The sequence below is a fragment of the Thunnus thynnus genome, chromosome 8 (genome assembly GCF_963924715.1).
Source record: "Thunnus thynnus chromosome 8, fThuThy2.1, whole genome shotgun sequence".
NCBI lineage: Eukaryota > Metazoa > Chordata > Actinopteri > Scombriformes > Scombridae > Thunnus > Thunnus thynnus.
The window spans coordinates 10,001-25,051 of record NC_089524.1 but is presented as its reverse complement, the minus strand read 5'-3'; the positions used below and the strand labels follow the sequence as shown (position 1 = coordinate 25,051).

The 15,051-nt window shown below is 42.0% G+C and overlaps 1 protein-coding gene and 2 long non-coding RNA genes across 3 annotated transcripts; 1 reads left to right on the top strand and 2 right to left on the bottom strand.

Annotated features, from left to right (window-relative positions):
- Positions 1 to 693: 693 nt before the first annotated feature.
- LOC137187211 (uncharacterized) lies at positions 694 to 14,363 on the top strand. The gene is made up of 3 exons (XR_010929155.1): positions 694 to 783; positions 2,640 to 2,770; positions 14,297 to 14,363. It is a non-coding gene; the product is annotated as an uncharacterized lncRNA (long non-coding RNA).
- Positions 2,609 to 6,750, bottom strand: LOC137187210 (uncharacterized). The gene is made up of 3 exons (XR_010929154.1): positions 6,399 to 6,750; positions 6,157 to 6,266; positions 2,609 to 2,774 (listed from the first exon to the last, which is right to left on the bottom strand). It is a non-coding gene; the product is annotated as an uncharacterized lncRNA (long non-coding RNA).
- On the bottom strand, positions 12,680 to 14,470 carry LOC137187209 (uncharacterized). Its single transcript, XM_067595958.1, has 2 exons — positions 13,516 to 14,470; positions 12,680 to 13,412 (listed from the first exon to the last, which is right to left on the bottom strand). Exons 1-2 carry the CDS (start codon positions 14,468 to 14,470, stop codon positions 13,306 to 13,308), a joined length of 1,062 nt encoding a protein of 353 aa, XP_067452059.1. The 3' UTR covers positions 12,680 to 13,305.
- Between the last annotated feature and the right edge of the window lie 581 nt (positions 14,471 to 15,051).

Genomic DNA, 15,051 nt, shown 5'->3' with positions numbered 1-15,051 from the left:
AAACGGTACCGCTCAAAAAGATAATTGTCTGGAAATGCTAGAACATCTATGCGCGGTCTGATAACCATCTCTCCACGAATATTTAATTCTCTGCGCAGTAATGCTGCACCTTCATCCACGGGATCGTTATCAAAAGAACATGCCATGTTAGTGAAAAGTCGCCACTTACTGTGCCTAATGGACTTCTAATATACTGACTGATTTTTTTTTTTTTTTTTTAAATGATTTTTTTTAAATGATAGACGGCAGAACTAGGCTACACCAAAACTCGCCTGCTGACTGAATGAATGAGGAAATCAAATGGAGTGTGTGGTTCTGAAAGAGGGCGGAGACTGAGAGAAACTCGAGGTTCATTGAGAAAAACCTGGTCCCGACCAGGTTAGGTTCATAGAGTCTGTTGCTACGGTAACTGACCGAGAGCTTAAGTTATCTCTCTCTCTGAAACAGGCTAGAGTTATCCCTCTTTCTCTGGTTTGAGTTACCTCCCTTTTTGAAACGGAAAACAAAGATTCCCTCATTTCAGGGTTAAGACTCACTAAGCCTGCTTTGTGAAACGGACCCCTGGACTGAAGTATCTTTTTAATCTGTGAAAACATGTTGATCAGATATAAAAACACTGTCAGTTGATTATACAGTCAGAACTTTACATGATCACATGGCTCACATCAGCCCTGGTGTTATTCTTGCAGTTGTAGCGAGCCTCAGACGGTGTTGTGGCTACCGTTGAGGTGACTTCCAGTGTCTGAGGACCCGGACGGTGGTAGAGCTGTTGTGGGTCAGCAGGTGGGTCACCTGGTCCAGAGTGAGACAAGCCACCTTCTCCCCGTTCACCTCCAGGATCTCATCTCCGACTGCCAGCAGACCTGCGTACAGCTTCTCAATGCTGCTGTCCACCATGTCCTCCACATACACGCCTGTAGACAGGACACACGCTATCACAACATGTCCTCCACATACACGCCTGTAGACAGGACACTTGTCATCACAACATGTCCTCCACATACACGCCTGTAGACAGGACACACGCTATCACAACATGTCCTCCACATACACGCCTGTAGACAGGACACACGCCATCACAACATGTCCTCCACATACACGCCTGTAGACAGGACACACGTCATCACAACATGTCCTCCACATACACGCCTGTAGACAGGACACACGTCATCACAACATGTCCTCCACATACACGCCTGTAGACAGGACACACGTCATCACAACATGTCCTCCACATACACGCCTGTAGACAGGACACACGCCATCACATGTCCTCCACATACACGCCTGTAGACAGGACACACGCCATCACAACATGTCCTCCACATACACGCCTGTAGACAGGACACACGTCATCACAACATGTCCTCCACATACACGCCTGTAGACAGGACACACGTCATCACAACATGTCCTCCACATACACGCCTGTAGACAGGACACACGTCATCACAACATGTCCTCCACATACACGCCTGTAGACAGGACACACGTCATCACAACATGTCCTCCACATACACGCCTGTAGACAGGACACACGTCATCACAACATGTCCTCCACATACACGCCTGTAGACAGGACACACGCCATCACAACATGTCCTCCACATACACGCCTGTAGACAGGACACACGCCATCACACGTCCTCCACATACACGCCTGTAGACAGGACACACGTCATCACAACATGTCCTCCACATACAAGCCTGTAGACAGGACACACGCCATCACAACATGTCCTCCACATACACGCCTGTAGACAGGACACACGTCATCACACGTCCTCCACATACACGCCTGTAGACAGGACACACGCCATCACAACATGTCCTCCACATACACGCCTGTAGACAGGACACACGCCATCACAACATGTCCTCCACATACACGCCTGTAGACAGGACACACGCCATCACAACACGTCCTCCACATACACGCCTGTAGACAGGACACACGTCATCACAACACGTCCTCCACATACACGCCTGTAGACAGGACACACGTCATCACAACATGTCCTCCACATACACGCCTGTAGACAGGACACACGCCATCACAACATGTCCTCCACATACACGCCTGTAGACAGGACACACGCCATCACAACATGTCCTCCACATACACGCCTGTAGACAGGACACACGCCATCACAACATGTCCTCCACATACACGCCTGTAGACAGGACACACGCCATCACAACATGTCCTCCACATACACGCCTGTAGACAGGACACACGCCATCACAACATGTCCTCCACATACACGCCTGTAGACAGGACACACGCCATCACAACATGTCCTCCACATACACGCCTGTAGACAGGACACACGTCATCACATGTCCTCCACATACACGCCTGTAGACAGGACACACGTCATCACATGTCCTCCACATACACGCCTGTAGACAGGACACACGCTATCACAACATGTCTTTAGTATTTACAGTAGCATTTGTAGTAGTATTTGCTTTGCCAGAGTTGGCCCGTCCTCTCCCTCTGCTTATCAGTAGCAACATATGTAGTATTTACAGCAGTATATGTAGTATTTACAGCAGTATATGTAGTATTTACAGCAGTATATGTAGTATTTACAGTACTATTTGTACAACCTTTGCTCCCTCTGCTGATCATGAAGCCATAGGTTTGGTTCTGTGGCCGGCTGAGCTCCAGCAGAAACGTTCCGTCAGGACGAACATGAAGAAGTCGGCCAACAGATCGCAGCGATCCAGGACACCCGACGTCCTCCACACTAAGGCTCCGCTGCAGGTACCTGAGAGAGTGGCACATGTAGTATTTATGGTAGTATGTATAGTATTTACAGTAGGAGTATATGTAGGTAACTGAGACAGGCAGGCGTTGTGATTGGCAGGAAATAAACTTTTTATTACAATGGCTTTTTTTTGCTCTCATGAAATATGTTTTGGGGGCATTCTGGATAATTTCCAGGGCAATTTTTTCAAATAATGTGAAATACCTTAGTTCTATGTTGCATGACGGACCAATATTCAATTACTATTAATAAAGAAAGTGAAGGGAGCAACCAAATTTATAATACATGAAAATTTAATGGGTAAAAATACTCAGACTGAGTTATAATCCCAGTTACAGATTAGGACTGTGTGAGTATTTTTTACCCATTTAATGCAGATTTTATTTTCAAAAGTAGAAACAATAAACACAACGTTACGTAACAATGTCACAGTTCAACATCTCAACAACATTGCCTATTGTCTGCATGTCGTGTACGGCACTCTGTGGTTTAGAATAACATGCACTCTGACAGCTTTGGTAGCCTTTTTAGGCGCAGAGCAGACCGGGAGAGGCTCAGTGACTGTCCACATTCCTAACCTACTTTGATTTCCAACTGGTTGTGGCTCAGCTGGAAATGTGACAGGTTTGAATTAAAAAATGCTCCATGTTGGTAACGTTACTGTTCTTTTTTTTGAGGGGGGGTACAGCCCACAGACGGGGATGTTGTGTTACCTGAGTTGTGTTATGGTACATCACTGCCACCTAGTGGACAGATACAGATAGCATCCTGTAATACAGTTTTATTTTAAATAAAGCTGATTGCTTGTTCTTTGGTCAGGGATTGATATTTTTAATGCTTGGACCTTTCCGTTTTGGCAGATATGTCTGATGAGATTAAATTAACTATAATCATAGGGCGATTATACTATTTTAGGCAACTATTGGCTGTCAATAGGATTTGTGGCCTTGTGAGGACATTTATAATACTCAGTTAATATTTCCAAAACCATAGTCTATGTTCTGTTCATATGTGGGCTACTATAATGGTTTCTGCCTTCAGATAACCGATACCCCCTGCCGATGTGGATAAGGCACGGACAGATGGTTGTCCTCCACCTCTGACCGAGGTATCGAACGGGGTTCCCAAAATCTACATGCAAGACCACCCTAGACTTGCTTAGGGAACCAGAGTTCAGCCTGGCTTCTATAATCACCAGCTGTTGTTGAACCACTACCAACGGGTCTATGTAGTCAGGAATCCTAACAGCCGGGTCACAACAAAGTGTATTGGTGCAAATAGGTGTTGGAGATTTGAAAGTACTCCAAGAATCTTAACAGGTCATCTCTGGAGGAGGCCCACTCTGACAGTCAAGGGCACTTGCCCGGTTTTATAGGGCAACTTCAGAGCCCTGGCCCTAACAGTTTAGCCAATTAAACACCTATAATAAATCTCTCAACCATATTCTGAAAAATATTTCCATATACTGAAATCATACCTCTATCACATGTACAGCAGTAAATTGATCTCAGTCATTAAATCTGAACCATCCTGTTATTCAATAAACACTACTAGTTTATCCTTAGCAAAATTCAATATAGTTTGTAATCTAAATAAATTTAATTCTAATGTCAGCATATCCCAAAGGAGGTGTCTTTTCTTACCTTAAGGGAACACCAGAAGACATCAAAGATGAGCACAAGTCAGGAACTTTGGTCGGAGTGTTTAAAAATACAAACTAGTTTTATTTGGTTTTTACAAAATAAGTCATATAAGATGCAAAACTAAAATACAAAAAACTTGAGCAAAAAGTAAAAAAAAGCAAAAAGCTAAAAGACTAAGGAGATCTCCCAAAAAGCCCTGAGTCTCTTTTGGCTTTTCTTTGTATATCTCTACAACTTCCTCTTCTTGACATTCTTATTTCCACATAAGGTCTTTTATCTCTAGGACATCTATCAGTTACATGCTGATGTTACATGACTTTACACAAAATAGTGACCTTTTCTTCAGCTGTCACTTACATCATACCCTGTGGAACTTTTGAACTTCTTTTTTGCATTTGAGATCAAAATCTAGGGATATCTGCTAGGTGCAGAAAAATACAGCTTCTCCTTTGGCCTCAGGTTTGTTCTGCACATATGGTGCAAGACATTAATCTATGTTTTATTTGTCACTAATTAAAATTAAATAAATTGGTCAGAAGTACGCTTGAGTGGAGTTTGTCTCGGCCACATATAGTGGAACTTGGGGCAGCTGTGGCTCAGGAGGTAGAGCGGGTCGTCCACTAATCGGAAGATCGGCGGTTCGGTTCCCAGCTCCTCCAGTCCACGTCAATGTGTCCTTGGGCAAGACACTTAACCCCGAATTGCTCCTGATGGCTGTGCCATCGGTGTGAGAATGATTTGATTTCCACTGATGGGCAGGTTGGGACCTTGCATGGTAGCCCCTGTACCACTCAGCGTATGAATGTATGTGAATGTGATTTGTAGTGTAAAAAGCGCTTTGAGTGGTCGGAAGACTAGAAAGGCGTTATACAAGTACAGTCCATTTACTTTCAACACTACACAGTTTTTATTTCTTGTGACCGAGAAATTTTTCCAACTGAGAAGTTAATCATTGCTAGCAGATTTCATCAGTAGGCATATTTTACACCAAATAATCAATAATGGATTGTGCCAGAGCTATTCCACACTTCTATTAGTGTAACAGTGGAGGAAATTGTCCTATGGAATTTCAAGTCAACAACATGTTGCCATCAACTTTTACAATAGGTAGAGTCCTCGATATGTGCTATTGTAGGCCAAAGTGCCGTATAGCTTTGATTATTCATTTGGCCACAGAATGAGGCTGCTGTTGATTGATTAGTGGAAGTGATATATGAACAGAGAATGTGCTATCGTTTTGCAGCCGATTCTTGTTGAAGTTGGAAAGTTTAGAGTCTGAGAAATTACATGGGCATGAGTAAGCTATCACATTTGATAAAATAGTCAAGAGATTACCCTACATATTGTAGGCAGACCACTGTTGTCTTGCATTTATTTTGTGTGGGTCATTCTGTGCTTATTTATAGACTTGACACAGCAGGGTTAGGGTTAATATTGACCTAGAGAGGGGGTTCTTACAAAGAAAAAATAAACTAACAGAATTTCAGGCCTTTTTCCATATATTTTATTTAATGAAATTAATTTAATGAAAGTGCCTTGATATCTATTTTTTCAAATTGAGTGACAAAACCATTTAATTTTTTTTTTTCATTTTCCAATTTTCGTTTCGTAATAGGATATTGTAAAAAGCCCCGTTTTTCATTTTCTGATTTTCATTTCAGAATAGGAAATTGATTGAGATGAAGGTACAAAGATTCCTGACCTACAGATGATCGCAGGTAAAAACACAGATAAGTTACCGCTCATCAGCTGGTCTGTAGTCAGCTGATCGATCCTTCTTCTTCTTCTGCTCCGACACAAAACTCTGAACTGATGACGACTTCCTCAACTGCAAGAAGGGCGACCCCTGCTGTACAGACAGGAAACACGGGTCAAAGAACAGAACAGCTGATTTATTTAAACTTTCATTACATTCTAGTTTAAAAATGTACAAACATAACAGTAAGCATCATCAGCATCATATTGCTAACAGTGTTCTCACCACACTGAGCAGGCTGGAGGACTTCCTGGGATCAGAGGGGGCGGGGCCACAAGGGGTGGAGTCACAGGGGGCGGGGTCATATGCAGTTGGGCGGGGCCGTATGGTGAGGCGGTCCAGGCTGCTGGTCCGAGTCCGGCTCAGTGTAACAGAGGAGAAGAGATTACGCAGAGACAGACGAGACAATTTGTCTCTGCTGCCGAACCTGCAGGAAACAGATCAGAACCAATCAATAACTGATCGATAACCACTCAATAACCAACCGACTTCTGCTGTTTACACTTTCTCCCCCTATATTCTGCCCTAACCTCTTTATGTATCTCACCATCTATGTTATTAGTCTGTGTTTAGTTCACTGTCTGTTATTATTCTGTGTCTAGTTCACTGTCTACGTTATTATTCTGTACTCAGTTCACTGTCTACGTTATTAGTCTGTGTTTAGTTCACTGTCTGTTATTATTCTGTGTTTAGTTCACTGTCTACGTTATTATTCTGTACTCAGTTCACTGTCTACGTTATTAGTCTGCGTTTAGTTCACTGTCTACGTTGTTATTCTGTGTTTAGTTCACTGTCTACGTTATTAGTCTGTGTCTAGTTCACTGTCTACGTTATTATTCTGTGTTTAGTTCACTGTCTACGTTATTAGTCTGTGTCTAGTTCACTGTCTACGTTATTATTCTGTGTTTAGTTCACTGTCTACGTTATTATTCTGTGTTTAGTTCACTGTCTACGTTATTATTCTGTACTCAGTTCACTGTCTACGTTATTATTCTGTGTTTAGTTCACTGTCTACGTTATTATTCTGTGTTTAGTTCACTGTCTACGTTATCATTCTGTACTCAGTTCACTGTCTACGTTATTAGTCTGTGTTTAGTTCACTGTCTACGTTATTAGTCTGTGTTTAGTTCACTGTCTACGTTATTATTCTCTGCTCAGTTCACTGTCTATGTTATTATTCTGTGTTTAGTTCACTGTCTACATTGTTAGTCTGTGTTTAGTTCACCGTCTACGTTATTATTCTGTGTTTAGTTCACTGTCTACGTTATTATTCTGTGTTTAGTTCACTGTCTACGTTGTTAGTCTGTGTTTAGTTCACCGTCTACGTTATTATTCTGTGTTTAGTTCACTGTCTACATTGTTAGTCTGTGTTTAGTTCACTGTCTACGTTATTAGTCTGTGTTTGGTTCACCGTCTACGTTATTATTCTGTGTTTAGTTCACTGTCTACGTTATTATTCTGTGTTTAGTTCACTGTCTACGTTACTATTCTGTGTTTAGTTCACTGTCTACGTTACTATTGTGTTTAGTTCACTGTCTACGTTACTATTCTGTACTCAGTTCACTGTCTACGTTACTATTCTGTACTCAGTTCACTGTCTACGTTACTATTCTGTGTTTAGTTCACTGTCTACGTTACTATTCTGTACTCAGTTCACTGTCTACGTTACTATTGTGTTTAGTTCACTGTCTACGTTACTATTCTGTACTCAGTTCACTGTCTACGTTACTATTCTGTGTTTAGTTCACTGTCTACGTTACTATTCTGTGTTTAGTTCACTGTCTACGTTACTATTGTGTTTAGTTCACTGTCTACGTTACTATTCTGTACTCAGTTCACTGTCTACGTTACTATTCTGTACTCAGTTCACTGTCTACGTTATTGTTCTGTGTTTAGTTCACTGTCTACGTTACTATTCTGTACTCAGTTCACTGTCTACGTTACTATTCTGTACTCAGTTCACTGTCTACGTTATTAGTCTGTGTTTGGTTCACTGTCTACGTTATTATTCTGTACTCAGTTCACTGTCTACGTTATTGTTCTGTGTTTAGTTCACTGTCTACGTTATTATTCTGTGTTTAGTTCACTGTCTACGTTATTATTCTGTACTCAGTTCACTGTCTACGTTATTGTTCTGTGTTTAGTTCACTGTCTACGTTATTATTCTGTGTTTAGTTCACTGTCTACGTTATTATTCTGTACTCAGTTCACCGTCTACGTTATTATTCTGTGTTTAGTTCACTGTCTACGTTATTATTCTGTACTCAGTTCACCGTCTACGTTATTATTCTGTGTTTAGTTCACTCTCTACGTTATTATTCTGTGTTTAGTTCACTGTCTACGTTATTATTCTGTACTCAGTTCACTGTCTACGTTATTGTTCTGTGTTTAGTTCACTGTCTACGTTATTATTCTGTACTCAGTTCACTGTCTACGTTATTGTTCTGTGTTTAGTTCACTGTCTACGTTATTATTCTGTACTCAGTTCACTGTCTACGTTATTATTCTGTGTTTAGTTCACTGTCTACGTTATTATTCTGTACTCAGTTCACTGTCTACGTTATTATTCTGTGTTTGGTTCACCGTCTACGTTATTATTCTGTGTTTAGTTCACTGTCTACGTTACTATTCTGTACTCAGTTCACTGTCTACGTTATTGTTCTGTGTTTAGTTCACTGTCTACGTTATTAGTCTGTGTTTGGTTCACCGTCTACGTTATTAGTCTGTACTCAGTTCACTGTCTACGTTATTGTTCTGTGTTTAGTTCACTGTCTACGTTATTAGTCTGTGTTTAGTTCACTGTCTACGTTATTATTCTGTGTTTAGTTCACTGTCTACGTCATTGCTCTGTGCTTAGTTCACTGTCTACGTCATTGCTCTGTGCTTAGTTCACTGTCTATATTAGTGGTGGCTGGTGAAAAACTGGGTAGAACAGGAGGAAAACCAACATGGAATCTTACAACAAACCACATCATACTATATTATTGTCCCCACTCGATGAAATCAGAGAGGTGGGGGGCAATTTTATATGCCAATAGAACAATGTCATTTCAAAAACAGTGCCAGCAGAGCGGCACTCTCCAGCCGCTCCCTGGTGGTGTCTTGCCACTGCTGTGCCGCCCAGTCCAAATCCATTCTCCCCTTAGCTGAACGACAGTCCTTAACAGTCCTTCAGGGCTGCTACAACATGCCAACTGTTGCAATGGATAACGGAAGCAGCTGTCTACTGCTCAATAAAAGAAGTGAAATGTAACCTGTAAATCTGAAAAAAGGAAATTTGGACTATCGCTTTACCGCATACAGTTGTAGAGATTTGAAGATGAAATTCTGAAACTATCATTGGACCAACGTGATTCCAATATTGCATTCTGGTTGTTGATTGGTTAGGGAGGATGTTCTCCCTTGGAGCGTCATTTTACATATTTTGGCCATTCATAGATTAGCATGAAAAAAATGAAGTACATTACATTGATGTAAGAGATCATGCCCTGAGGAGGACAGCAGGAGCCCGTCCTCCTCTGCCCCCCACTGCCCCCCCACTGCTCCCCACCACCACTTCACACAGACTGCCCTTTCTCCTCCTGTCCTGCAGGTGTTGCTGTTGAAGCATTTAGATCAGAATTTCAATAAGGGATTTTTTTTCCGGAAGACATGGAACACAAACAAGACAGGAAAAAATATTTTATAAATGATACTGAGACTTGGTAATGGTTTGTTTCAACCTCCCTCTCAAAAATAGAGGAGGAGCAATCTCCTCTTCCTCTATTGATGAGCCTCCTCTGGTCTATGTTGTTATTCTGTGCTTAGTCTACATATCACCACATTTTCTGGTTTCTTCTGAAACAATATTAAAGTTAGTGGGAAGATTTCATTGCTATTCTGTTTACTAACTTCGAGCTTAGCCTAACTCAGCAGTTAGCTTTGTCAATCCACAGTCAAAGCAGCCTTGTTAAAATGGCAGTGTGCGATGACTGTTGCAACTGCACAGTTGCAGATAAGATCTTTCTAGTTTCTAGTTTCTAGTGGTTAGAGCAGCTTTTTTGGCTGGGGCTACATTAGACATGATGGGCACTCCAGATAGCCATAGCCCCAAGTCTGGCAGCAGTCCAGCTAATGCAAACCAGTTTTCACCCCTCACCAGCCATATTGGTAGTCTTGTGGCCCAGTGGGCCTCTCCTGCTCCCACTGTGGTGGTTAAACAATGCATGCTAGTGATAGGAGACACCATTACCCACAATATCAGATTAGCCTCGCCAGCCTGGGTTCACTGTTAACCCGGGGCCAGAGTCTCCAACATAGAGGCTAATCTGAGGGTGCTGGCATCACAAAGGGAGAATAACAGAACCCAGGTGCACAGCACCACTACTTTCAGCAATATTGTCATTCATGTCTGTGCCAATAATGCTAGGATGCAGCAGTCCAAGATCACAAAAGTTAGCTTAGTCAGGATACTTGAGTTGGCCAGAAGGATGTGTTGGCATCGATTAATTGTCTCTGGTCCCTTACCTGTGAGGGGTAATGATGAGATGTACAGTAGACTCATCTCATTGAAGTGCAGGCTGGCTCGTTACTGTAATGAGCAGGGATTTGGGTTTATTAATAACTGGCCTTTCTGGGGCTGCCCTTACCTGCTGAAGGCGGATGGCCTTCACCCTACTGGGAATGGTACCGCTCTTTTGTCTAGAAATATAGACAGGTGTTTACGTTTAGTTTGACAGTAGGGATTTATCAATGAGCAGGTTGCAGGTGATTAGAGAGCCTGCTAAGTTTAAAGCTACTGTGGATCTGAAATCCACTAATTTAGTTAGTGTCCAGCTAGGGAATTTCTCACAGCAGAGATTATTATTAATTATTATGGTTTTATATTTATTTGTGTATATTTATTTATATTTATATGATTATTATTATATTAGATTGATAGCTTGGTTTATAACATTGAGACTGTCTCCCTTCACCACTGTATTGGTCACAAGCTCTCCTTCCCTAAATCTGTGAATCACAATTATCTAATTTTCATCACTACCACTGGTGGTGGTGAAATGTGCAACCAAGCACCTAATAATCTACAGAACCAAACATCTAATGTAATCAAGTGTGACCACACACCACCCCAAGGGAAGGCCTTCAAAACTGTCAACTAATAATACAAGGTGTCTTATTCCAATTAATATTTCATCTAGTGGTAGCTTTACAGTTCTGCCTACTACTGATATCTGCAATAAGACCCTTAAATTTGGTTTTATAAACATCAGATCACTGTCTACCAAAGCCTTACTAATTAACGGTCTTATTCTTGAACATAGTTTTGATATGATTTGGTTATGTGAAACATGGCTTAAACCAGGGGTTCTCAGCTGGTCTCACTCTGGGACCCATATTTTCCCATGGTCCTTAAGTCGCAACCCACTTTTATAGAATTCAAACCAAGCAAATTTATTTTTCAAAAATATCCTTTGAAAACACACGTCACCTTTTTTTTTTTTTTTAACATAAATACATATATTTATGTGTACCAAGTGCATTTCAGAGCACATCATTAAGAAACTGAGGACCATGACAACTGCATGTACACTAAAATAAATATCAAAACTGCACAAAATAAATAAGGCCACAAAATTAGATATGGCAAAAATCATAATTACAATTATTTTGGTCAAATTGAGATCTGAGCTATGGCGCGAGACTGCTGCACATCTCTGACACGTCTGTCAAAATATATATTTTTCAAAATAAGACAAGTCCAACATCAGATGCATATTAAATATTTATTTATTTTTGACCAGCTGTCCGCGACCCACCCAGATTGGGTCTGTGACCCACTTTTGGGTCATGACCCACCAGTTGAGAATCACTGGCTTAAACTAAATGTTTTCCTTTCCTAAATGAAGCTTATCCACCTGACTATACTTATGCCCATGTAGCTCAGGTAAATAAACATGGTGGGGGTGTTGTCTTAATATACAAGTCTATTTTCAATTCAACCTCCAAACTTGACACTAAGCTCAACTCATTTGAGACTTTTATTCTAAGTCCATCTCCCTCAGCCATGAACAGACTCTGTTCACTCCCCATCGTCATACTCTATCGGCCACCTGGCCCTTATTCACAATTTTTAGAAGAATTTTGAGAGATTATCTCAGATCTTTTTACTCATTCTGATGAGATTCTAATTCTTGGTGATTTCAGTATTCATCTGAATAATGTTGGTGATCATCTAAGTAAAGCTTTTCTGACATTGTTGATATTTTAGGTTTGCTCAGTTTGTTTATGAGCTGACTTATTGAAATGGCAACACCCTGGATCTGATTTTATCTAAAAGGATAGCTGTTTCTGATCTATCTCTGAAGCCACATCCACTGTGTCAGATCATTTTCCTATTAAATTAAATAAAGCATCATTAGCCTGTTCTGTTAATGTTGGCACAGATGATTTTACCACTCGCCACATTGGTCCATCAACTAAAGCTGCATTTGGCCAGCAGTTGCCTAAAGTCTTGGCTCCTTTCACTGCAGAGACAGGCTCTGTTGAAAATTTCACTAGTATTTTAAATGTAACTGGTTAGAAACCAGTCTGAAATGAATATTGTTGACAAAATTTTGGTGGACTTTGGTCTCATTTCAACTGCAAAGGTAAATTGGAGAAAAGTGAAGCACTAGCACTTGGAAACTGATTTGGTGGTCTTCCAGTTTTACTGGGGTGTTTGGGATGGAAAAAAGATGGTATGAAATATTTAGGTGTTTTTGGCAATGAAGAGATGCTCAAGAGAAAGTGGGAGGGCATTACAGAGAAGATGACAGGAAGATTAAAAAGTGGAAATGGCTGCTCTCCTAGATGTCTCTTAGCGGAAGAATTCTAGTCATTAATAATCTCGTAGCTCCAGCACTATGGCATCGTTCAGCTTGTATGGAGCCACCAACCGGTTTACTCCCAAAATTACAAGCAGCTTTAGTAGATTATTTTTGGGATAAGATGCATTGGGTATCTCAAAGACTGATGGATGATAGTGTGTTCAGTACAAACATAGTGATCTGATGATTGTGCGATGTGTCCATGGCGACGCATACCATCGCATGTAGTGTGTGCAGTATGTCGTGTGGACAAGTGGTGTTACAGCATCAGTGTGAGTTTAAACTCACTGTTCAGGAAGTGCAGTGAGGTCACTGTGGAGCTGTACTGTCATTGGCTGTCTTACATGTCCCTCGCTGCTGCTTTCTGAGGTGGGTGGGGTTTGGCTCTCCACTGTAAAAAAACAAAATATTTAAGTGCATGAGTATAGGTACAAGTATAGGTATGGGTATTGGTATGACTTGAGGTATGAGTTCAGGTATGATTATATTATGACCTGCTGTCTCTGAGGAGGAGGAGTTCTTTATTGTTGGAGCCACACAGGGGCTCTTCTTCATGTCCCCTCCAGATGGGAGCTCTTTGTGAGGCTTGGCTGCTGCTGGTATCCCCTGCTCCTCCTGGTTCTGGTTCATACTCTGGCCTGGTGTTGTGCCATTGAGCCTTGTGTTCTGCGACCCCCCTGCTGATGTAACAGGGGGAGGAGAGGAAGAGGAAGGTCTGGAGGTTGCCAGACTTAGAACAGAGGTGTGCTTAATAGTGGGAGTGACCAGTGGGTCAGCGTAGGGGTTGATTGGTAGTTCTGTGGTGTGCAGGGCCTGGTTTCCATTTAGTTCCACCTGATTGGTCCTCCTCCTCACCTGCATGTTAGGGACTCCTTGAGCCCCTCCCCCTCCTCTGCTGCTGTCAGTGAGTGTGACTGAGCCGATGTATGTCTCTTTGATTGGCTCAGTCCGCAGGTTGAGGTGGGGCCAGTACAGGCTCTGCTCTGCATTGTCAGGGACAAGTGGGGTCGGGTGGAGACGGAGGTTCAGGTTGACTCCTCCTTCTAAAACTGTACCACAAGAGTCACACTGACCCTCCCCCACAGTCCCTCCTCCATGCTGTCTATCAACAATATGCCCCGGCCCCTGGAGCCCCGCCCCGCTATTGACATACAGGTTCAGGTCGGGTTTAGAGACCAGGACGCCCAGCGCTTGCTTCCCTGCCTGTCTCCTCTGTCGCTGACGCTCCAAGTAACGACACTCTGCCTCTGTCTCTGTCTCATCCTCAAATCGTAGACGACGAGTTGGAGATGCTGCTGAGCGCCGTCTCGTCGATCCAACAGTTGATTCGCTGTTGGATGAGCCACTCAGGTGTCCTGACAGTGAGGCCACAGCCTCTGACCTCACCTGGATGACAGGACGGAACCTGACCCCCAACCTGTGAACATACAACAGTTCTGGGATCAACATAGCAGCATCACATGTAAAGGTACAACAGAATGTTTTTGGGTGTACCTGCGTAGGTAAAGCTGTGACAGATGTAATGGAGTGTGACGGAGTGTAACAGGTGTGATGGGTGTAATGTAACATGAAAGAGCGAGGTGAAGCATGATGAAGCAGCACATCATGCTGTCACAAGAAGCGTCAGTGTTTTTGTTAAGCTCTGCCGGTCGGTCTCATCACCACAACAAAAAAAAACAACAAAACAAAGAGCAGCTGAATTCACAAACTAACATTAAATAGAAGCATTCACATAATGTCTCACAGAACATTCACAGAGGAACAGAAATAAACTCAGGAAAATAAACTGTTTGGTTAAAGTTGAGGAAAGATTTTAGTTTTAAGTTGTTCTGTCTTTTGCTTTGAATCAGTGTTTTCATTGTTAAAGGATCATTCTGGTGATTTTCTCTATTTATCTTTATGTTTGGATCCAAAGCAACAATTAATTGATCTACTAACAAGTATTGTGAGTGTATCCAAAGCCTGATATATCTTATTTCTCTGTGCCCTAGACCTCCATTGTCAAAAACTATTAAAAACACATCAATCAG